The following is a 26,220-nucleotide window of genomic DNA, read 5'->3' on the forward strand; positions in this document are numbered from 1 at the left end:
TGTGCACCTTATATAAGTATTAAAATCCAGTACATATAAGAATCATATGAGTATAATATATATTTGTGACTGAAACAATCGAAAATCCCATTTAAACCATTTTCCAGCAGCAAATCAAAACTGTGATCTGAAGAAAGGTTTTGTATTAGTTGTCTTCATTTCTTCATCTTCAGTTTTCTCTTGAACCCATTCAAGTTTTTATCCTCATTAATTACTATAAATGTTTTTGTCATGGTTACTGATCACTTCTACATTGTTAAATCTAGTGTTTAGACATTATCTTTCTTGATAATTCCATCAGCATGAAAAGATGATCATCTTCCAAACTCTGAGGCTCCCTTTTCACTTGGTTTCCTATTTATTAGGTCCACAGGCTTGCCATTCAGTTCACTGGTGCTCCTCCAATGCCTTGTACTGGTTCTTTCTCATGTCCCATGGTCTGCAGTGCCACAAACTTCAGTTGTTAGACTCCTGATCTTCTCTTTCTATGTATTACCTCCTCATGCCATCAACTCCAAAATTTCTACCTTCTGTTCAGACCTCTCTTCTGAACTTAAGGACTTATACACCCAACTTGACATTTTACTCATATGTCTTATAGCCTATAGCCTGCTATAATTTCAAAACACTTACTTATCTTCCCCCACTGAATCTGTTCATCCACCTGTCAGTAAAAGGAAACTCAATTTTTAACAGTTGTTCTAGCCCAAACCTCAGAGTCATTTTTGAGTCTTCTACTTCTCTCTTCTAAGATTCAAAGTGAAGCTCTTGAATTTTGCCAGCTTTGTATTCTAAGTATATTCAGAATCCATTTCTTGTTCCTCTAGTGCAAATTCTGGTCTGAACCAAAATTATTTTTCATCTTCATTATTTAGTAATACGCTAATGGATCTCCTTTTTTCCACTCTTGCCCCTTTTAGTGAAAGGAATACTATTTTAAAAACACAAGCCAAATCTTATCAATTCTTTTTAAACTCCAACTTCCTTCACACATCTCCTATCAATCTCCTTTCTACTTTGGATTCAGTCACATTGTCCTTGCTTTTTCTTGAACCTGAACAGGCAGCAGGTTACAATCTCAAAACTTTGTACTTTATTTTATTTGAAACATCTGTGTTATCTCCTTCAAGGCTGTGCTAAAATTGCCTTCTTAGGGAGTTCTTCCCCAATACCTTACTTAAAAATTGACCTTTTATCCCCAACCTGAATTTCTACATGGCATTTTATCATTTAACACAATACATGCTTTGCTTATTGTCTATTTACACTACAGGGATGTGATTCCTGTGAAGGCAGAGAGTTTGTTCACTGGTGCACTGCTAATGCCTATAACCAGTGCCTAGTACACAGGTTTTAACAAATATTTAGTGCAGAAATAAATGGGTATTAAATTCTGGAATCCATGCCTTTATCAAGCTCTAAAAGCTGCTTGTCCTGCAAGCACACTATGAAAAACATAGAGCTGAAGCAAAGCACCTTTTGCAAATAAAAGAAAATGTATGCATTAAACTTGAGAACACAGTTCAACTTAGGCTTGCAGGGAAGAGTCAGTAGGTAGGGTTAAGGGTATCTGTGAAGTTTCTCAAATTATATGCAATACATACATTAGTGGGAGAGAATACAAACCTTATATAAAATTTTCAAAGTAATAAGTGATACAAACAGATGAATAATTTCTAAGTGGGTGTTGAAATCAAATATTATATTTATAGTTTTAGTTTCTCAATTATGTTAAGTATATTATACAAATAAGGGTTCTATACAACTCCCAGAAACAATGGAACAAAATATAATGAGAAATATCTGAAAAACACATATTAAAACAAATTGATTACCACAATGAGTCAGATACAAAAGTACTTTTGAGAGAATATAAAGTATTTTTTGAGAAATTCAATATTTTATACTTTTGCATTTTTTTTTCAAAGCCAACTAAAATTTCATGAAACAAGTTTTAAAAAGGAAAGTGAAATCATACCAAATTTTAATTGTAATCTTATATACAAATACTTAATTTTAACACCTATTTTTTATCAAGATATTGGAATATATATTTCAATCATTTTTCCAAACAAGGTATCGGTGTTAACTATCCGATACATCAATTTATGGGGGTAAGAAAAGGAAACAACATTAACTAGCTTTTGGTTTTTTGTAATTTGAAAGAGTTACACAGAAAGAGGAGAGGCAGAGAGAGAGGTCTTCTGTCCCATGGTTCACTCCCCAGATGGCCGCAATGGCTGGAGCTGTGCTGATCTGAAGCCAGGAGCTTCTTCCGGGTCTCCCATAAGGGTGCAGGGGCCCAAGGACTTGGGTCATGTTCCACTGCTTTCCCAGGCCATAGCAGAGAGCTGGATTGGAAGAGCAGCAGCCGGAACTAGAACCGGCGCCCATATGGGATGCTGGTGCACCAGGCCAGGGCGTTAACCCGCTGCACCACAGCGCCGGCCCCAACTATCTTTTGAAAATAACTGTTTTCATCCATTTTAATAGTGGTACAAGATACTCCCACCATATACCTATTACTCAGATTCTCCCATTGTTTACATTTTGAATTTATCAATCTATTTATATACACATACATTGTTTTCCTCTACCCTGTAAGTTGGAGACACTGTGTTCCTTTACCCTCACCTTATGCATCCTCTAAGACCGATCTCATATACTATGGCTATCAAAATAAGGAAATTTAACACCATTGTCTAACATCAGTCCTAATAAATTGTCAATGGCACCAATCATGTTCTCTGTAGTTATTTCTCCCTCCTGACAAGATCTAACCAAAGGAGAAAAGGAGAATGCACAGTACTTAGTGGTCATGTCATTCTAGTCTCAATATGGAACAGCATTTGTATTTCTTAACCATGACATTAACAAAAAAGTTAGCTTAGATATAAAAGGTTTGTTGATTTGGATTTTCTGAAATTTTTTCACAATTTGGTTCAAGTAACATTTTTAACAGGATTACTACTGTTAATTTTCTTTCTCAGGTCATCTTAGGATGCATGTGACATTGGTGGCATTCAGTTTGATGAGTTGATTAAAGAGGTATATGGAGACTTTTCCTCCATAGATTTTACTATTTTCCTTATTGAAATTAATAAGCAATTGGAGGAGTAATATTTAGAAATTAATATAAACATGTCCTTCAAATTTCCACCTATTACCTTTTTTTAAGATTTATTTATTTGAAAGTCAGAGTTACACAGAGAGACAGAGAGAGAGAGGTCTTCCACCCGATGGTTCACACCCCAACTGGCCACAACAGCCAGAGCTGGGCAGATCCGAAAGGAGCTAGGAGCCTCTTCTGGGTCTCCCACATGAGTGCAAGGGCCCAAGGACTTGGGCCATAGTCCACTGCTTTTCCAGGCCACAGCAGAGAGCTGGATCAGAAGTGGATCGGCCTGGTCTCGAACCAGTGCCCATATGGGATGCCAGCGCTTCAGGCCAGGGCATTAACCCACTGTGCCACAGCGCTGGCCCCTACTACCCATTACTTTTAAAGTCCACTGCTAATTTCCTAACTTCATCATTACTTCTGTATTTACTACAAGTTGTGTATCCCTTATCCAAAATGCTTGGGACTAGAAGTGATTTGGAGTTTTGAATCTGACAAACTATGTAATGTCTGCATAGACTTTACCAGAAGGGTATCTTTGATATAAAAATCCAAAATTCAAAGCGCTCCCAAATCGGAAGCTTTTGAATATCAACACTCAAAAATTTCAAATTCCAGATTCTAGATTAGAAATGTACTAATTATAAATAAGACTTCTGTGTTTTTCCCCTAAGATTTGTTTTATTTATTTGTAAGAGTTACAGAGAGAGGTAGAGACAAGAGAGAGGTCTTCCATCCGCTGGCTCACTCCCCAAATGGCTGCAATGGCTGGAGCTGGGCTGATCCAAAGCCAAGACCAAGGAGCTTCTTCTGGGTCTCCCACATGGGTGCAGGCGCCCAAAGATGTGGGCCATCCCCTGTTGCTTTCCCAGGTGCATTTGTAGGGAGCTGAATCAGTAGAGCAGCAGGACTCGAACTGATGCCCACATGGGATGCTGGTGCTGCAGGCCAGGATTTTTACCCGCTGCGCCACAGTACCAGCCAATAAATAAGACTTTTAGCATAAAGAGCCTTCTTTGTCTTCCATTATTTTTTTTCATTTATTTTATTGCTTATGTCTGTACAGTTCCACAGATTCCTAGTTTACTCAATGGATTATCATCCACTACTATCATCCATTTTGATTCTCAAATTGTCCCTGAATTGGATAGTGGGGGTCCTTTTAAACTGGTCCTGGGTCCCAACTATGATAAACAGTTCTGTTTTCTGACACAAGAATGTCTAGCTTCATCTAGTGATTTCTCCAGCCAGCTGTAGATTCAATTTTTGTACAAGCACCTAGGTTTCATTATAGGAAAACAACATCGAAAATTTAGTTAGTGGGTGTGATTTCTATGTGCTTCTTGCTACTGGTGATTGCTTCTGAGTTCTCTCAGTATACAGATGTTGGGACTGTCTTGTGTGTTTGTGTGTATGTACTTATATACTACATATACACTCCAACATGGGCATATGTGGTATAGAAGATACACATGCATATAATATCTATATACATATATCTATTCATCAAATATACATATTTTTAAAATATTTATTTATTTGAAAGACTTAATGAGGAAGAGGGAGGGAGGGAGGAAGGGTGCAAGGAGGGAGAGAGAGATTGATCGTACATTGCTGGTTCACCACCCAGGTGCCTCCAATGGCCAGGGCTGGGCCAGGCCAAAGCCAGAAGTCAGGAAATTCATCTGTGTTTCTCACTTGGGTGGCAGGGGCCCAAACACTTGGGCCTTCTTTCTCCATTTTTCCCAGGCCATTAGCAGGGAGCTGGATTGGATGTAGAGTAGCTAGGACATGAACTGGTGCCCAAATGGGATATGGGTGTTGTAGGCAGCAGTTTTACCCACTAAGCTATAATGCCATCAAATATATAAAATTATAAAAGGAGGGAATCCTACAGTATGGATTCTTTTCACTTTTCCACTGTTTGACATAACATCTACAAGTTTTCCATGCTGTAGGCTATACCAGTAGACAGTTCCTTTTTATATATCTCAATAATATCACAATTTGTTTATCAGTTCTGTGATGATGGATATCTGGGTTGTTTCCAGCTTTGGATTATTATGAATAAACTTCTATGAGCACTCTTCAACAAGTCTTTTTCTGGACATGTGTTTTCATTTCTCTTGGATAAATACCAGAAAAAGGAACTGCTGGGTAAAAGGTTAGGAGTATGTTTATCTTTACAAAAATCTGCCAAATCTTTACCCAAAGTGGTTTTAACACATAACATTTCCACTATGCAATGTATGAAAGCTCTTGTTTCTCTACATTTGATGTGCCCTATTTTTATTCATTTTACTGATTTTAAAAAACTATAATATCAATGACTAAGAGAGGATGTTAAACATCACTCACAACAATTATGAGTTTGTATTTTTAAAAAATTCTGATTTTTGTTTCATGTAGTTTGAAATTCTTATTAGGGCACAGGCATTTGTAACAATAATATATTCTTAATGAAGTGACCCATTTATTATTATGAAATGTCTCATCCCATTTTACCTCTAGTAACACATCTTAAAAGTCTACTTTATGGAATTTTGTTCACTTATATCTGCAATGAATGTCTTTTTCCATGCTTTCATTTTCAAAATGTCTTTTTGGCTTTAGAGATCAGACCTAGTAAAAACAGCATACAGTAAGTATTTGCCTTTTAAATTCATTCTAAAAATCTCTACTTTTAAACTGGAGTGTTAGTCCATTTAAATTCATAGTATGTTTTGATAAAGCTGTACTTGGGCCTAAAGTTTGCTCCTGGCTTTTTATTAGTCTCATCTGTTTTTGGTTTTCTCTATTTTCCTTCTCTGTTTTCAGTTTATCCAACATATAAGTACAGCTAGTTATTTTTATTTTATAGTCATACATCATTTAAAGAGATGAAAAATAGTTTTTTAAATTTAGCTACATTACTGTGTATTTTTCATATTTCTCTCCATATCCAAATTTCCATTCAGTAGCATTTTTCTTCAAACTGAAAAAAACTTCCTTCAACTGTTCTTTGCAGATTTATTAGTGGTATATTTTAGTTTTACCTTCATTTTCTGGAAGCACAGCTTGCTGTTTATACAATTCTGCATTGATGGATTTATTTTTTCTTGTTCGTTTGTCCATCCAGTATTTTAAAATATGTTATATCATTATCTTCTGGTTTCCTCATTTTTTTTCCCTCAACCATCCTTCAAAGCATTGTTAATCCTTTGTATAATGTGTTATTTTTATAAGAATGCTTTTCAAGATTTTCTTTCATCACTGGAATTCACTGATATGACTCTGATGTTCTTTGGTGTGATTTTCTCCTTATATACCTTCCTTGAGTTTCATTAACTTTCTTGGATCTGTAACCACTTCTTCACCTACTCTGGAAAAACTATAAGTATTCTTCAAATATATTGTCTTTTGACTCTAGTTTTGTACTCCAATTGCACATGTTAGACTTCTAAATATAGAAGCAATAATATATAATGTCTTTATATATTTTCAGTAAGTTTATCTTAATACAAAGTGAATATTTAAGATTGATAGGTTTAGGATAGTTTCCATTAAAACTTTCAAGTATTCACTGACTACCTTTCTAAATATAGTATACTAAGACATTATTAAAATGTTACTATTCATTATTGTATGAGAGAGTTATGCTTCAGACTCAGGTTATAGGCTGCAATCAACAATGGATACAAATTCATATTTAACTTTTATATATTTTATTTATTTGAAAGCAGAAAGCAAGAGAAAAAGAGAGTGCTCTCATTCCCTGGCTCACAACTCAAATGCTTACAACAGCCAGGGCTGGGAACTCAATTTGTTTCTCACATGAATGGCAAGAACCCAGGTACCTGAACCATTATCTGCTGCCTCCCTGGGTACACATGAGCAGGAGGCTGGACTCTGGGGTGGAACTAACCACTAGGCCAAATGCCCACCCCTAATTTAGTATTTAGAATAGTTCACTTGAAAATTCCCTTTTGTCTATGTCAAAGATTTCATGTGAGTTAATCTAATGCATTTACTGATTTTCTGGGTGTTACAATAATTTCCTATTTGGTCTCCTCAATCTATCAACTAACAGTCTTTTCATCAAATGAGTAAAAGTAGGAGCTAATGTGTTTTAACTATGTGTTAGGTACTTCGCTAAAGGCCTTACCTTTTTTTGTTAGATTCCCAGGACAACTTGAAAAAGTTAGTTATTACAATTTTCCTTGTCTTACAGATGAGGAAACAGAACTAGAGACGTTAACTAACATAATTCATAGAGTTATGATGTGACGTAATGGGATTCTGAGGCCATGCCTGTACCCTTAACTACTTTATACTAATAGTACTGCAAAAAATGCGTCATTCATTCATAATTCACTGATTAGATATAAGACATAGTTCTGCACAATTACACATAAGTAAATCCAAGACACACAGAATTTCTACTCCAATTAGAGATACTATTACTTTCTCATCTATTTACTGTTACAATGATTAACAATGACACTTTTAAGATACAGTAAGAAGATGAACACCTAATGAACACAGATAAGGATAAGATGAATATATATATATGTATATATATAATGTATATATAGAACACATGCTTTTATAAACAGAATTTTTCCATTAGCATGGTTTTCTAAACTAACAGGAAGTTGTTGCTTAGTTCAGAACCTCTTGCAACTGGATATTGCTAAACAGACTACCTCTTCTATAGCCAACAATTCATTTATATTAGTGCTTCAATATTTGTGCAACACTGTTTTTTGAGCATGAAGTCCCAAAGTGGAGTCCAAACAGATCTACATTTGAATCACATACAATTAGGACATGGTTCCCAAAACAGTGCAGGTCTGCAAACTGTACAGAAATTTTGAGAGTATTTAGAAAACTTACTTTTCATGACTTTTGGAAGTTTAATTTTTGCACTCATTCTTTTATTACTGGTATTTGTATTTTATAAACAATCAGTCCGCAAAAGACTGGACATCTAACAACAACAATAACAGAAAGGGCTGAGTACTTTTCTCATTGTAATTCAGAGTCCTGAATAGTGAACAAATATATCGGAAGTGTCAATGTAAAATATCAGGAAAATGGCAGGCACTGTAAATGGATCGTTCCTGGCATTTCATCATTAATGCATCATATGTTAGCACAGTTATTTCGGTTATCCTTTCTAAATTAGAATACCAGCACTGTGAGGGTAGAAAATACACTTTTATCCTCTCAAATTAGCAGAAATTAAAAAAATGATATAAAAACAATATCCAGTAATATATTCACTTGCAATTTTCACTAAGCTAGCAGTATTAAGCCTGAACTGAAGATTATGAAGAAGAAAGGTAACATGTTACTTGCTCCTCAAACACTGCTAATAACAAAAGAAGTCTAAAATAAAAAGAATGAAAATTATTTTGGTACAAAAAGTTTGAACTCTATACATATACAGACAGGGTCTTCAAAAAGTATTATAAGAATTACACATGAATTCCAAAATTTTTCCACCAAAATAATGTTTAAAAAGAATTTTATTTATTTATTTGAAAGGCAGCATCTTCTACCCACTGGTTCACTTCCCAAATGACCACAAGAACTCTACCCATGTTGGACACATGGACAGCAAGGGCCTAAGCACTTGGGACATCTTAAGCTGCTTTCCAGGTGCATTAACAGGGAGCTGAATCAGAAGTGGAGCAGCCAGTACTTGAACCAGAGCTCATATGGATATCAGCAGGGCAGGTGGCAGATTAACCTACTGCAGTGTAACTTGGCTCCCCAAAAAACTTAATTTTTAATCAATTTTTTATGAACTTTCTTTTTTTTTTAAACTTTTATTTAATGAATATAAATTTCCAAAGTACAGCTTATGGATTACAATGGCTTCCCCCCCCATAACGTCCCTCCCACCTGCAAACCTCCCCTTTCCCACTCCCTCTCCCCTTCCATTCACATCAAGATTCATTTTCGTTTCTCTTTATATACAGAAGATCAGTTTAGCATACATTAAGTAAAGATTTCAACAGTTTGCTCCCACACAGAAACATAAAGTGAAAAATACTGTTTGAGTACTAGTTATAGCATTAAATCTCAATGTACAGCACACTAAGGACAAAGATCCTACATGAGGAGTAAGTGCACAGTGACTCCTGTTGTTGACTTAACAAATTGACACTCTTGTTTATGGCCTCAGTAATCACCCTAGGCTCTTGTCATGAGCTGCCAAGGCTATGGAAGCCCCCTGAGTTCACTGACTCTGATCATATTTAGACAAGTAGACAAGGCCATGGTCAAAGTGGAAGTTCTCTCCTCCCTTCAGAGAAAGGTACCTCCTTCTTTGATGACCCGTTCTTTCCACTGGGATCTCACTCGCAGAGATCTTTCATTTAGTTGTTTTTTTTTTTCCCCAGAGTGTCTTGGCTTTCCATGCCTGAAATACTCTCATGGGCATTTCAGCCAGATCCGCATGCCTTAAGGGCTGATTCTGAGGCCAGAGTGCTGTTTAGGACATCTGCCATTCCATGGGTCTGCTGTGTATCTCACTTCCCATGTTGGATCATTCTCTCCCTTTTTTATTCTATCAGCTAGTATTTGCAGACACTATTCTTGTTTATGTGATCCCTTTGGTTCTTAGTCCTATCATTATGATTAATTGTAAACAGAAATTGATCACTGGGACTAGTAAGATGGCATTGGTACATGCCACCTTGATGGGATTGAATTGGAATCCCCTGGTATGTTTCTAACTCTACCGTTTGAGGTAAGTCAGATTGAGCATGTCCTGAATTGCACATCTCTTCCCTCTCTTATTCCCACTCATATATTTAACAGTGATCACTTTTCAGTTAAGTTTCAGCACTTAAGAAGAATTGTGTATTGATTACAGTATTCAACCAAAAGTATTAAGTAGAACAAACAAACAAAAAATACTAAGAGGGATAACATATCAAGTTGTTCATCAACAGTCAGGGGGAGGGCTGATCAAGTCACCGTTTCTCCTAGTGTTCATTTCACTTTAACAGGTTTCCTTTTTGGTGCTCTGTTAGTTGTCACCCATCAAGGAGAACAAGTGGTATTTGTCCCTTTGGGATTGGCTTATTTCACTCTGCATAATGTTTTCCAAACTCCTAACAGGGATCACTTTTCAGTTAAAATTTAAACACCTAAGAATAATTTTGTGTTAATTACAGAGTTCAACCAATGGTACTAGAACAAAAAAAAAATACTAAAATGGATAAAGTATTACATTGTACATCAACCGTCAGGACAAGAGCTGATCAAGTCACTATTTCTCATAGTGTCCATTTCATTCTATGAACTTTCTGACATACCCTCATAGATTATGTAAGATGTTACTATAGGGAAATGATATATTTATGTTTTGCATGCAATTTTGTACAACTATGAGTAATGACATGAAAAAAGGGAAAACTATGAGGAAATGGATCAAGCAAAAGTGATGTTGAAATGAAAGCTGTTATATTTAGGCAAGTATGAAAGAAAGATATAAAGAAAAATGAACATTATTTCCATCTAAAGATAGAAAAATGAAAAGTTAACCGTATCAATGATTGAAATATCAACTAATCAGCTACTTTTTAAACTCCAATATTTTATTTAGTGTAAAATTTTACATTTAATGATAAAAGATCTAGAGTAGCACAAGTATTCCTTTCAAGTACTTGCAGTATAATTTATTCTAAAATATAATAAATACTATGTCAATATATCCATTGCATAATATTCACACAGTTAAGAGCTTAAAGAATGGAAGCATTGAGAGAATGGAGAAATTCATACAATGGCTAGCATAATGTAGCTAAGACTTGATGACAAGGTATAACTTAGAACATTGTAGGAGTCTGGGCTTGCATTGCCAAGCAATAAGAATTCTCTGTAGATAGCGGGTGGGGTGGAGGTGGGAGGTGAGGTAGAAGAAATGTCTGGTCTACAAAATCATTTGGTCTGGCTCTGCCAAGGCAACTGCAGGCAGTACTTGAAACTCAATAAATCTATAGTAGGCTAATTTTTAAGTTGATAATTGTGTATGGTCTATGAATGATGTTATAAATATCCAAATGGTCCTTGGCAGAAAAAAATTCCCCCACTCCTGCTGTAGATTCTTCAATGAAATGACAGATAAGAATGGACTGCAGGGAAATGGAACTCAAAATAGGAAGATAAATAAATTAGGAAAACTGTGGAAATCTAGCTTGTGAACCAGTGGCCTTTATGAAAGGGTTATATTTTATTATTTATTATTTTTTAAAAAATATTTATTTATTTGGAATACCTACAGAGAAAGAGGGAGAGTGAAAGGGAGCATGAGAATGATCCCCTCCATCTGCTGGTTCACTCCCAGATGACTGTAAAGGCCGGGGCTGAGTCAGACTGAAGCCAGTAGCCAGAAGATCAGTTTAGCATACATTAAGTAAAGATTTCAACAGTTTGCTCCCACACAGAAACATAAAGTGAAAAATACTGTTTGAGTACTAGTTATAGCATTAAATCTCAATGTACAGCACACTAAGGACAAAGATCCTACATGAGGAGTAAGTGCACAGTGACTCCTGTTGTTGACTTTACAAATTGACACTCTTGTTTATGGCCTCAGTAATCACCCTAGGCTCTTGTCATGAGCTGCCAAGGCTATGGAAGCCCCCTGAGTTCACTGACTCTGATCATATTTAGACAAGTAGACAAGGCCATGGTCAAAGTGGAAGTTCTCTCCTCCCTTCAGAGAAAGGTACCTCCTTCTTTGATGACCCGTTCTTTCCACTGGGATCTCACCCGTGGAGCTCTTTCATTTAGGTTTTTTTTTTTTTTTTTTTTTTTTTTCCCCAGAGTGTCTTGGCTTTCTATGCCTGAAATACTCTCATGGGCATTTCAGCTGGATCCGCATGCCTTAAGGGCTGATTCTGAGGCCAGAGTGCTGTTTAGGACATCTGCCATTCTATGGGTCTGCTGTGTATCTCACTTCCCATGTTGGATCATTCTCTCCCTTTTTTATTCTATCAGTTAGTATTACTCCTTTAATTAATTATTTATTTATTTGAAGAGCAAAGGCAGATTGATTGATCTACAGATTGTAGATTGATGGAAAGATAGATACAGAGAGACATCTCCCATCTGCTGGTTCACTCCCTAAAATCTTGCAATAGCTGGCATTGGGCCAGGCTGGGGCCAGGCTGAAGCCAGTAACTGGGAATGCCATTTGCAATTCAGGTCTCCCATGTGCACAGCAGAAGTCCTTGAGTCATTATCTGCTGCCTCTCAGTGTATCATTAGCACAAAGCTAGAACTAGGGAGTGGTGCTGGGACTCAAAAAAGGCACTCCAACATGGGATACAGTCATCTCAAGTTGCACTTTACCCACTGTGCCAAAAGTTCAAACCCTCTAAAACTATTTTTACTTCTCACTTTTCTGGTTTGCATTTTTACCTCATTCTTTCTCCTATTTTCTTCAACACTCTTCATATGCCTGGACAAATAATCATAGACCTGGCAAAGCTACAAAGGACCTCAGAGATCCTCTTGTGCAAAATTTCCATTTTACTTAAAGTCAAGTCCAGACAGGGAAGAAAAACTTCTTGGCCAAGTGTACAGTGGAGACTGGCTTTGTCTCTTTTTTCAGAACAAATTTTCAGAGCTTATAGGAAATAACCACAAAATTTTAAAAGTTTAAAATACAATTAAAAACCATCACTGTCTTGATTTAAAGATAACAGTTATATGAATAAAAACAATTGTTATTTCCATCCTCATTTTCTGTTGTTATTTTAGAGTTTCTATCACAGTATTTTGAGAAGCAAGGGAAGGAACCAATTTAGAAGAAAGTCTCATCTTTGTTAAGAACAGGGGCAGGCACTGTGGCACAGTGGGTTAAACTGCTGCTTGAGAGACTGGCAACCAAGTCCCGACTACTCCACTTCCAATACAACTTCTTGCTAAATGGCCTGGGAAAGCAGTGGAAGATGGTCTAAGTACTTGTATCCCTGCCACCAATGTGAGAAATCTGGATGGAGTTCCTCACTCCTGGATTCAGCACAGTCCTAACTTGGTTGTTGTAGCCATTTGAGGAATGAATCAGTGGATGGAAGATGTCCGTCTCTCTCTGTAGCTCTGCCTTTTAAATAAACAAACAAATAAAACTATATTTAAAAAGCTATGGAACATCATGCAATTAAATAACACTACCACATTTCCATGATAAGTACCACAAACCAACAGCCAATACCATACTGAATGAGGAAAAACTGAAAATATTTCCCCTCAGATCTGGAAGAAGACAAGGTTGTCCACTTTTACACTCTTATTCAATACAGTACTGGAAGTTTTAACAAGAGCACTTAGGGAGGAGAAAGAAAAGGGCATCAAAACTGGAATAGAAGAAGTCAAATTATCCGTGATTGCAGCTGGGATGATGTTGCACATGGAAAAAGCTAAACAATCCACCAAAAAGCTGTTAGAATTGATAAAGCAATTCAGTAAAGCTGCAGGTTACAAAATAAACATACACAAAACAGTACCTTTTTTTTTGTATGCTAATGATGAACTCACAGGAAGTGAAATCAAGATAGATATCCCCATTCACAATAGCCACAAAAATCAACTATTTAGAAATAAATTTAACCAAAGAAGTCAAAGATCTCTACAATTAAAATTAATAAACACTGATATGGAAGAAATCATCTAGGACACACAAAAAATGGAAAGATATTTCTTGCTTATGGATTGGAAGAATCAACATCATCAAAATGTCTATAATACCAAAAACAATCTAAAGATTCAAGGCAATACCTATCAAGATACCAATATCATTCTTTACATACTTAGAAAAAACAATTTTGAAATTTATATAAAATCACAGAAGACCCTGAATAGCCAAAGCAATACTGAATAAAAAAAAAAAAAAAGCAAGCTAGAGCCATCACAATACCTGATGTCAAAGCATAATTCAAAGCTTTAGTAATTAAAACAACTTGGTACTGGCATAAAAAATGATACATAGATCAATGGAACAGAATAGAGAACCTAGAAACTAATTGACGTAAACACAGCTAACTGATTTTTGACAAAAATGCTTAGACCATACAGTGGAATAGGATAATCTCTTCAACAAATGGTGCTGGCTAAAATGGATATACATATGTAGAAGAATGAAATTAGATACATATTCCTCACCATATACAAAAATCAAATCAATATGGACCAAAGACATTTAAGACCTGAGACTATGAAGTTGCTGGAAGAAAATGTAGGGGAAACACTCCAAGACATGGGTGTAGGGAATGACTTCTTGAGCAAGACCTCCAAAGCACAGGTAACAAAAGTAAAACTAAAAAAAAAGAAAATGGCAGTTTATCAAAATCAGAAGCTTTTATACAGCAAAGGAAATGATCAATAGAGTGAAGAGACAGCCAACAAAATGGGAAAAATATTTGCAAACCACATATCTGACAAAGGATCCCAAATATATCAGAAACTTAAAAAATTAACAGTAATAAAACAACCACTCCAGTTAAGAAATGGGTAAAATGCTCAACATCACTAGCCTTCAGGGAGATGCACATCAAAACCAAAATTAGAAATCACCTCACCCCATCCTTACTGGATGGCTAAAATCCAAAACACTTAGATTAATAAATGCTGCGAAGGAAGTGGACAAAGGGGAACACTTATAGACTGTCAGTGGGACTGTCAGCACAGCCATGATGGAAAACAGTGTGGAGATTTCTCAAAAAACTAGAAACAGAGATGCCATATGATCTAGCATTCCCACTACTGGATATATACCCAAAAGACTTGAACATTATGTATCAAAGAGATACCTAAACCATCATGTTTGTAGTAGCATTGTTCACAATTTGGAGCCAAAATTTGGAACCAACCATGGTCTCTATTATCAGACAAATGGATAAAGAACATCTGGTTTATATACAGAATGGAGTATTATTCAGTAATAAAAAAGAATGCAGCAAAATAGACTCAACTGGAGGAAGCATGTTAGGTTGAAATAAGCCAGACCCAGAAAGACAAATACATCATGTTCTTCCTCATATGTGGGAAATTTAAAAACCAAACAAAAAATAAAGAAAAAAGAAAGATACACTGTGTATATTTTGTAAAACTTTGTTTTATACCTTTGTCTAATCAATGGTTAAGAATATTAGAGGGTTTCAAGATGGTGGAATAGGGAAAGGTGTACTGCTCTAGGCTAGGGGAAATTAGTAAAAAAAAAAAAAAAAGGTGGACAATGTGCATTTTCAGGGGGAGTTAAAAACTGCAGTGGAGATTCTATGGAAGGACAAGGAATGCTGTGGATCTGTGTGGAAGGTGCAGATGTGCAGCAACAAGCACTGACACAACACAGGACCCAAGCAGCTAAGAGCCGGAGAAAGCGTCAGCTCTGGAGACAAGGTGAAATCAGACTGCCTTGGCCCAGGCCACTGGTCAGACAGCCAGAGAGAGCCTGGTGGACTATACTGTCTTTGAGTTTGCCATGGGGCCCTGAGGGGGACAGAGTGCCCACTAACCCAGCAACAAAAAGCGCACGTTTCGCGAGTGCCGTGGCTCAATAGGCTAATCCTCTGCCTGCGGTGCCAGCACACCGGGTTCTAGTCCAGGTCGGGGTGCTGGATTCTTTCCTGGCTGCCCCTCTTCCAGGCCAGCTCTCTGCTGTGGCCCAGGAGTGCAGTGGAGGGTGGCCCAAGTGCTTGGGCCCTGCACCCCATGGGAGACCAGGAGAAGCACCTGGCTCCTGCCTTCGGATCAGCGTGGTGCGCAGGCTGCAGCGTGCTGGCCACAGTGGCCATTGGAGGGTGAACCAAAGGCAAAGGAAGACTTTTCTCTGTCTCTCTCTCTCACTGTCCACTCTGCCTCTCCAAAAAAAAAAAAAAAAAAAAAAAAAAAGAAAGAAAGAAAGAAAAAAGAAAAAGGGCATGTTTCTCTCTCTCCATCCCTCCCACAATGGCAACAGGCAACCAGTTGAAAGGAAGTGGGTGACAGTCTGGATTTAAGAAGGAACTGAGGCAGCTCTTGTGTGTGTGCCCAGCAATGGCGGGGCCAAGGTGTCGTCTTGACAGCAGTAGCAGCTCAGGTGCAAAGACCCCACAATGGGCGGGGAGAAGGAGCCATTTCAACAGTAGCAGCTGCAGAAGCTCTTGTGCGTACCCAGAAACTGGCACCATTGTGAAATGAGTAGGGTCTGTGTCAGATTACTTTCAGGAATTACTAAAAAGACTTGTATGCCAACAAATTGGGGAACCTGGAAGAACTGCAGATTCCTAGACACATACAATCTACCAAAATTGAGTTAGAGTCATGAAGGCACAGAAAACCTAAACAGATAAATAACCCAGATGGAGATTGAATCAGTAATAAAGACCCTCCCAACAAAGAAAAGCTTAGCACTGGATGGCTTCACTGCTGAATTCTACCAGACTTTTAAAGAATAACTAACTCCAACTCTTTTCAAGCTATTCAAAAAGTTGAAAGGGAGGGAATCCTCTACGCAAACTCCTTCTATGAGGCCAGGATCACATTAATTCCTAAACGAGAAAAAGATACAACAGAAAAACAGAACAATATCCTTAATAAAACAGATGTAAAAATCTTCAACAAAATAATAACTAATCTATCCAAAAACACATCAGAAAGATCATTCACCAGGAAGGACCAGGTGGAATTTGTCCCAGGTATGCAGGGATGGTTCAACATTCACAAATCAATAAATGTGATATATCATATTAACAAATTAAGTATGCTTCTATAAAAACATGATTAGTTCAATAGATGCAGAGAAAGCATTTGACAAAACACAACATCCTTTCATGATGAAAACCTCAAGTAAACTGGGACTAGAAGGAACATTCCTCCATACAATCAAGGCAATTTTTGACAACCCACAGCCAGAATATTATTAAATGTGGGAAAGTTGGAAGTATTCCCACTAAGATCCAGAAACAGACATGGATTCACTCTGTCTTCAATGGTATTCAATATAGTCCTGGAAGTTTTAGCTAGTGCCTTTAGGCAAGAAAAGTAAGGCAAAAGGATAGAAATTGGAAAGGAGGAAGTCAAACTAGCTCTATTTGCAGATGACATGATTCTATATGTAGGGGAGCAAAAAGTCTCCACTAAGAGAGTATTGGAACTCATAAAATTGTTTGTTAAAAGTATCAGGATATAAAATTAACACATAAAAATCAATAGCCTTTGTATACACAGACCATGCCATGGCTGAGAAAGAACTTCTAAGTATAATTCCATTCCCAACAGCTACAAAAAAAAAAAAAAAAAAAAAAAAAAAAAAAAAAAAAATTAAACACCTTGGATAAAATTTACTGAGGAGGTCAAAGTTTTGTAGAATGAAAATTATAAAACATCAAAGAAAGAAACAGAAGACACAAAAAATGTAAAACTCTTCCAAGTCTGTGGACTGGAAGAATTAATATCACGAAAATGTCCATACTACCCAAAGCAATTTACAAGTTCAATAAAATCGCAACCAAAATACCAACAACATTCTTTGCAGATCTAGAAAAAATGATGCTGAAATTCACATGGAAACACAAGAGACTCCAAATAGCTAAAGTAATCTAGAGCAACAAAAACAAAGCCGGAGGCATCACAACACCAGATTTCAAAACATACTACAGGGAAATAATAACTAAAACAGCCTGGTACTCCCACAAAAATAGATATGTAGGCCAATGGAACAGAATAGAAACTCAGAAATTAATCTATGCATCTACCATGCATTAATCTATGCATCTACCAACTTACCTGTGACAAAGGAGCTAAAATTAATTCTTGGAGCAAGGACAGTCTCTTCAATAGAAAACTGGATCTCTCTATGCAGAACTATGAAACCAGACCCCTACCTTACATCTTACAAAAAAATCCAATTAAATTGGATCAAGGTCATAAATCTATGACCCAATACCATTAAATTACTAGAGAACATTGGGGAAATTCTGCAAGACATTGACATAGGCAAAGACTTCTTGGAAAACACCCTAGAAGCATATGTAGAAAAGCCAAAAATGAAAAATGGGATTACATCAAGCTGAGAAGCTTCTGAACTGAAGTTTCTTAACTCAGCAAAGTGAAGAGTCAACCAACAGAACATGAGAAAATACTGTAAACTATGAAACTGATAAAGGATTAATACCCAGAATATATAAAGTACTTAAGAAACTCAAAACAGCAAAACAAAACAAACAATGAAGTTTAGGAATGGGCAAAGGATTTGAACAGGTATTTTGCAAAAGAGGAAATTCAAATGACCAAATAGACATATGAAAAAATGCTCAGGATCACTAGTCATCCAGGAAATGCAAATCAAAACCACAATGAAGTTTTACCTCACACTAATTAGAATGGCTCTCATACACAAATCAAAACACAATAAATGCTGGTGAGGATACGTGGAAAAAGGTACCCTAACCTACTGTTGGTAGAAATATAAACTGGTGTAGCCATTGTGGAAAACAGTATAGAGATTCCCCAAAATCTTAATATATATGTTATTTTATATATATATGTACATGTATTATATATATGTTATGTACCACATGACCCAGCATCCTATTCCTTGGAGTTAATCCAAACAAAATAAAATTAGTATATGAAAGTGTTATCTGTACTCCCATGTTTACTGCTGCTTAAGTCACAATAACTAAGACATGGAATCAACCCAGACGTCCATCAACTGATGACTGAATAAGGAAATTATGGTATATATACACTATGGAATACTACACAGTGCTTAAAAAATGAAATCCTGTCTTTCACAACAAAATGGATGCAACTGGAAACCATTATACGTAGTGAAATAAGCCAGTCCAAAAAGACAAATACCATATATTTTCCCTGATCTGCGGTAACTAATAGAATACCTAAATGGTAACTTATAGGAGTAAAATTGACATTCTGAGATTTGATGATTGTTTACAGCCCTTGTCTGGACTGTCCAGAACAGTGTTTTGTTTCTTCATACTATTTATTGAACTGTTTACTTAGTATTGGATTAATCTTGTAAGTACAAAGTAAACTGAAAATAAATTTCTAAACATTAAGAGTGGGAATAGGAGACAGAGGATGAAGAAGGGTGGGAGTATGGGCAGGAAGGATGATAGGGTAGGAAGTATCACTGTGTTCCTGAATCTGTATATATGAAATATATGAAATATGTATACCTTAAATAAAATTAAAAACAGAATGTTTTAATGAGCTGTGATGCCTTTAAAATTTACTGTATATGGGTGAAATGGTCATTTTTTATTCTATTTTTGTTTATAGCCATTGTCTATATTCCCACTTTTGCTTTTTTCTTTTTACTGGTTAAACTTCTTATTTAGTGAACCATCAAGCTTTTTCACTGTAATGCAATTTTAAAATGCTATTTCAAAAACTGAAAAAAAGAAAAAGAAAGGGAGAAGGAGAGAGGGTAGGAGGAGGAGCTGGAGGGAGTGAGGGAATATTATCATATTCTTAGAATTATACCTACAAATCACACTGAATCTGTTAAAAACTAAATTAAAAATTAAAATAAAAATGAATTGTTTATAGAAAATCCTGAAATATACCTAGAGCACAGTAACTATACAGGTTTTAAAAATCTGCCTACCCGTTTTCTGTTCCTACTACTCTGCTTCCTGTTTTTTCTGTGCTAGTGGTTTCAAAGTATAGGATGAAACTAAAGTGGAAATTGAAAGGAGGGAATAAGTAAAAACTACTAAATGGATTGAATAATCATTTACATCCTTGGTTTTTTAAAACAACTAATCCATTTAGTAATTTTTGAAATTAGAAATGTTGCAATTCTTTGTTCTTTGTTTTAGGTAGGCATATACTTCTTAAATCACCAGTAAATACAAGCCTTAGATTTTTTTGGATCATAAGGGGGACCTGTGAGAGATGGCTGGTGATGCTGAATGCCTTGTTTATCTATATTTGTATGGATAGAAGATTTTCCCTCCCTCTCCCCCAACCTCCTGTCTCACCGGCTGTCATTTTGCCTTTCAAAAAAAATAAATAAGTAAACTGGCTTTGTTTTATTTTTTAAGAAAGCTAGTAAAATCACGAGTGTAATTCCTCTCTCTTTTGTTCAAGTTAAGCATTATTTAAACTGCACTTTAAAGCTCTATGTTTGAAAAATCTAAATGTTAGTAAACACTATGAAGTCTCCATTTACAGAAATAAAAGGATAGAATCAGAAACAATGCTGAATGAAAGGGACAACAAATTTGAAACAAGGCTGATCAAACTGGTTGGCTTGATTATGCTTATTGTATATGGCTTAGCTCACCATTTTTTTTTGTTGGTTGTCTTTATACATTTAGTCAACTTTAGTTTGTAGCTCAGAACTCATGTTAGGATAAGATCGCTATAACATACTAGATATAAAAAAAATCAGTATTATGCTATTTCTAAATTTTCATATATATGCTTTTGCTGAAAAGTACAAATTTTGCATTTTGTAAGTAAAATATATAAGCCAATGGAAAGTATCAATATAATTACACATTAATTGTGTGCACACACATTTTATAATTCAAATATACAGACTTTATATAAAGGCCCAAGACTAAGCCTCAGTCCAATCACAAAACACATTTCATTCTGGTCTTCAGAATGTTTAATTTCTTCTTTCCAAAACAGTCTAGGCTCCTCCAGCTGAAATTTTTATCCAACAAAGATGCTATTTCCTACTTTATCCTAGTGCCATTACAAGGTAGCAGAGAAACTTAGGTAGCAAACTGGGTAATGAGATGGAGAAAAAAAATAAAAGAGGGTTATTGATTTGGAAAAATGTCTCACTTCATTTAATAATGGTTGGAGGGACGTTATGGGGGGGAAGCCATTGTAATCCATATTCTGTACTTTGGAAATTTATATTCATTAAATAAAAGTTAAAAAAAAATAATGTCAGTATCTAAACAAATCCCATCCCCAATCTCTCCTGAAGGCTTCTCCTTGAACTCACCTGGAGTTTCTCTGTTTGTTACTATGTTCACATAGGTAAGGAACCTGTTCTTTGTTGAGGGTATATAAAAGTAAACCTAGATTCTACTTCTGAAATGCAGATGAAACACATACATTATATGTATGGAAATGTTATGTATCAAAAGTAAGAAGGTTCTATCCCATACTTAAGACTTTTGGAAGTCTGCTTTTTTCCTTTATCTATGATTTTACCTTTTATCTGTGTTTCCCATTATTAGCAGTTATAACTTCAAAGGACCATTTGTCTTTATCTGAGATATGTGGGCAAAGGTAGTTTCACCAAGTAAGGAGAATCAAGACAGTAGTTGGAAGCATTCTACATTCTGATCTACTACTTTGTGTTATCATGATCTGCTCTGGTATCTTGAAATCCTATCAATTTCCATTACTTTGTTTCTTTATTCACTTCTTCCTCTTGCATTCTAAACACAAATGTTTACCAAGGGTATTTACTTCACCACCTCCACTTGCAAAACAAAGTTTACCAGAAGGGTTTGTCTAATCTTGTAACTTGAACCATCCTCTCTACTTCGCTGATTTCTTGCCTATTTACTTGTACAAGTCTTCTGGTTATTTCATTGTTGATACCATAAGTGCACTCCAAAATTTAATATCAATGTCTCAATGTATTTTTTTCTCAAGTTGAAAACAACCTATCATATATGATTCTCCATCACTCATCTAAAGTCCACAGTAATTATCAAGTTTCAAACCACAGACTTGTACTTCTTCACTCCAGCTCATTCTACAGAAACCTATCATTGGAACCATAGTTCTTTATTTGAAAATTCCACTGAGGATAATAGGCCTTCTATTATCTGTATAATCAGGTTATGACTTTTCTACTGTATTATCACTATTCCTCACCCAACTGTTACTCTCAAAACATAACACAATGTCTATACTGCCTCTGTGTCTCCAAGTATCCAGCACAATGTCTGATGCTAGTAAAACAGAGGAAAAATATAAATGTAAATTGGTAGTAAGAGATAGGAGCTGATCCACCAGGTCTTCAGAATTCACAACACTCATGGGGAATCATTTTAGGTCTTCACTCTCCAGATCTCAGTTCCTTTTTAAACTACTCTATCTCAAGAATAACTGAGAGCAATGGCTCTCAATTAGGCATTGCACCACAATCTACAGGGTGTTTCAAAAATCTATCAGGAGGCTTCTGGGTATCTGAGTAACTGAGTAATGGTTCAGAATTGTGTGGACAAGGGCAATGAATGCAGATGTTTTGAAATAAAACCCTGCTTATGACTGTCAAGTCTAGAGCTTAACTTGTTCTGTATCACTCTTCACAGTTTTAAAATACAGTACAATTTTTTACAGGAATGCAAGCACCTCAAACATATAATGTATTTTGTTTTTTTTTTTTAGTTATTTATTACTTTGAAAACAATCCTATCACAGAAAGCAATGTGCCTCATTATTCAAGTCACTAATATAACCTGCTTATAGCAGTCTCATTTGTGGTTTTCTCTTTCTAGATTAATATATCCTATCTCAAAACATATTTTTCATGCTAATGGTAAAGCCTGCTACAATGAAAACAACCAAGCAGTAAATTTGTCACAGTCTCAATGTGTCCATATATAAGTGGTATGTGCTGAGTTATCTTGGAGTTGTTGACAGAATCATACATTTATGAAGTATCATAAAATGCCAAGTCTTATGTATTTTACAATGGAAAAAAAAACACAACAAATATTTCTGACTAGAAATGAAACTGAAAAAAAGTCTTAAAAATCTCTGGTATATTTATCAAATATCATGTAGTAATTAACAGCATATAGGATTAGTAATACCTAGACACGTAATAAATCAAATACTATCTGTGCTTGCCAATATAGTATTTATACACGTGCTGACACACTGGATTTAAATAACTTATAACCAAAAGTCTAAGATTATTAAAAAGAATATGACCTTTTTACTTTTTTAAAGGATCTCATAAAAAATTAAAATATTACTTTTGCTTGTATTATATTTCTGATGAACATGCAGTTCTAAGTAATAAGAAAACAGATAACATTACTGATCTTAAGCTAGTAGGACAATAAAAAATGCATACTAACTTCATCAGTGAGTTCTCCAAACACTGTTATGACATCTATTAAAAGACTTGCAGTATAGAAGGACTTGATCATGTTTCTGGAAGACAAACAGCAGGTTTTATTTAAATGAAAAACAAATGTAGTATTATTCATGCAGCTATTTAAAAAAACAATGTTCATAAATGTACTCTGAAAACAACATCTTAAATGAAATCAGATTTCAAAAATATACAAGAGATCTTTTTCTAATCTGTTATCAGGAGAAAGTAACATGACTCACATTATAAGTATATATTTACAGCAAAGATTAATTGTATGCTTTGGATTTTAGAAAATGTAATTATAGTGAATCCATATCAAACCTTAACACATTATCTGCAAATAAATATTATCATAATAATGACTGGGCTGTAATTTTGGCTAAAATCAACACATATTTTACTGATTGTTAAAAAAAAGACTAATTAGGATATATTTCCTGATAATATGGATATTTTAGCCATTTTATTCATCTTATTTTCAAAATTTTTATTTATTTATTTATTTGCTTATTTGAGAAGCAGAACAAGAGACAGAGATTGCATGGTTACATCAACTAGTTCACTCCCCAAATGCCTGCAAGCTGGGAGCCAGGAAGCCAAATACTTCAGTCATCACTGCTGCCTCCTACAGTATACATTAGCAGGAAATGTGGAGGCAAAGTCAGAACTTGAATCCAGGTACTCCAATGTAAGACCCACACATCCTGATAACTTAATGCTAAGCTAAACACCTGACTCTCAGTTATTTTCTCTAAATTCAAAGGCCTGCATTTATAAGCATAAACGATTCTAAGGTGCCATGGTGAAGACAAAAAAAAAAAAAAAGGTATGTGTGCGTGGGAGGGGCTTCAGGCATTTAGTGTACTGGTTAGAGGCTAGCTGGGAGACCAGGATTGTGTTGCTGGCTCCTGGCTTAATCTTAGACCAATCCTAAACTCTGTAGGGACTGAATTGGTGGCTGGGAACTATCCCTTTCTGTCTTTCTGCCAAATGGAAGGGAGGAAGGGAGGAAGGAAAGGAGAGAAGGAGAGAGGGAGGGAGGGAGGGATTGAGGGAGGGAAGGAGAAGGAAAGGAGGGGGGGAGGGAGGGAGGGGGGGAGGGAGGAAGGAAAGAATCAATCTACATCACTCAAGAAAGACAGTTGTTCCATAAAAAAACTAGATAATTCTGTTCAGTATGCAACCTCTCAAGTTTTCTTTTTTTACTTACTTGTGAAATCGCCCAGCACGATCTTCATTGTCTGCATATAAAAACATTTTCAAAGCATAATTCTCCAAATGGGCAGAGCCAACTATTTCTTGAGTAATAGCTTCATTATCACCCAACTGTTTCTTAAGCTAAAATAAAATCAGATACATAGTTTATAATTTAGGAACCTGACAAGTGTGTTTTCAAGTACAAATAAGCCTAAAATGTACTATCAGATTACCTAAAATTGGAATTAGTCTTTTCTAAACATATATAATTTAAAATTTTAATTTCATTTTTATCAGATATTTAAAAAAAATAAAAGCATTGTGTTATGTCCTAAATAGTACCACTCAAAACAAAGCAAAGATTCAATAGTAAGTAATGCATAAGATGATAAACTCAGAATTGGATAATGGAAATTTTTAAAATGCAGACACATACCTCAAATCAATACATAACTTTTAAATGTATAAGTCTGCCTATCTCTTTCCTACCCATACAGTATAATAAAGTATCTTTAAAAACAACAAAGTTCTACCTTTTTATTCAGACTATCATATTGGAATAAAATGACTTTCTGGAATACCAGATCTCAGTAGCAAACTATTATTTAAAAATTACTTTTTTAAAGATGTTATGAAGTAAAAATTTAAACAGAAAAGGGTCTCAGAATTTGTCACAGAATCAGCAAATACTCTCATAAATGTAAAGACATAATTTAAGTCCAGAAGAGATTTAATGTTGGAATTTATTTAAGTTCCTTTATAAATGTGCTTTTACACTTTATTATTATAAAAAACAGCTTGGCTTCTTTATATCCAAAGCTATTATCTTAGTTATTATTATTATATTGTGAAATTAATAAAGAGATATTCCACATGTTTGTTAGTTGGAATTTGACAAATATATTTCCATGAGTGAAAAAAATTTTCCTTCCTGCCCCAACCTCATCCCTCCAAAAGAGAATATTTAAATTTTCATGTTTCCATAGAAGTAGCAATAGAAGTAGGCCAGAAAGGCTCCACTGGCAGCTGAATTCCCTCTGTGGCACCTGAAATCTAACTGCAGCAGATGACAGTTACTCTGAGTCAGTAGGCCAGAGAATCACATAAAGTTACAGAGAACACTTCTGTCCATAGTTACTTAAACACAATGAGGCAAGAAAGTTCTACATTGGAATATGCTTTCATCTGAATAATACTCTCCCAACAATAATAAAAAACAAATACAAAACCCTAGAATGATGAGTCTAAATGTTTTGACTTGATTTTTAGTATGTCTAAATTTTGTTTCTGTCAACAAAAGAAAGCAATTACGGGGTGGGAACTTGGCACCATGGTTAAGATGCTGCCAGGGACATTTATATCCCATATTGTAGAGCCTGGATTTTTGAGTTGGCGCCACTCTCTACTGAGATTATTGCTCATATGCACCCTGGTAGGCAGCCAGTGATGGCTCAAGTACTTGGGTTCCTGTCATCCATGTAGGAGACCCAGACTGAGTTCCTGGATCCTGGTTTCAGCCTGGCCCGATTACTGAGTGAGATCTATTTCTTCATGCACTGACTCCCAATACAACTCATTCAATTTTCCATCCATACGCACCACCCACAGTGATCTGTGACATTACATCAGGCTCAAGAAGGTGACTCTTTAGTCACCTACCTCATTCCTGCTAAGAGGGGAGGATACTTGTACCTCACCCTGGACTGAAAGAGGGAGGATAAGCATAAGCAATCAATAACATTTCTTTCATAGTCTCTTTCACTAATAAATGGCTCATTTCACTAAATAAATGGATAATTTCAATATGTAAGGG

General features: G+C 35.7%; 1 protein-coding gene across 1 annotated transcript in view; it reads right to left on the reverse strand.

Annotated features, from left to right (window-relative positions):
• Positions 1 to 26,220, reverse strand: part of VTA1 (vesicle trafficking 1) — a 105,462-nt gene that overhangs the window by 51,158 nt on the left and 28,084 nt on the right. Inside the window, exons 3-4 of the mRNA XM_002714850.6 lie at positions 24,421 to 24,548; positions 23,191 to 23,266 (exon numbers count right to left, since the gene is read on the reverse strand). Of these exons, the coding sequence (XP_002714896.3) occupies positions 23,191 to 23,266; positions 24,421 to 24,548 (204 nt within the window). The remainder of the gene's footprint in view (positions 1 to 23,190; positions 23,267 to 24,420; positions 24,549 to 26,220) is intronic.

This window comes from Oryctolagus cuniculus, chromosome 5, assembly GCF_051225735.1.
Source record: "Oryctolagus cuniculus isolate XC-2025 breed Fujian yellow rabbit chromosome 5, ASM5122573v1, whole genome shotgun sequence".
In the NCBI taxonomy this organism is placed as follows: domain Eukaryota; kingdom Metazoa; phylum Chordata; class Mammalia; order Lagomorpha; family Leporidae; genus Oryctolagus; species Oryctolagus cuniculus.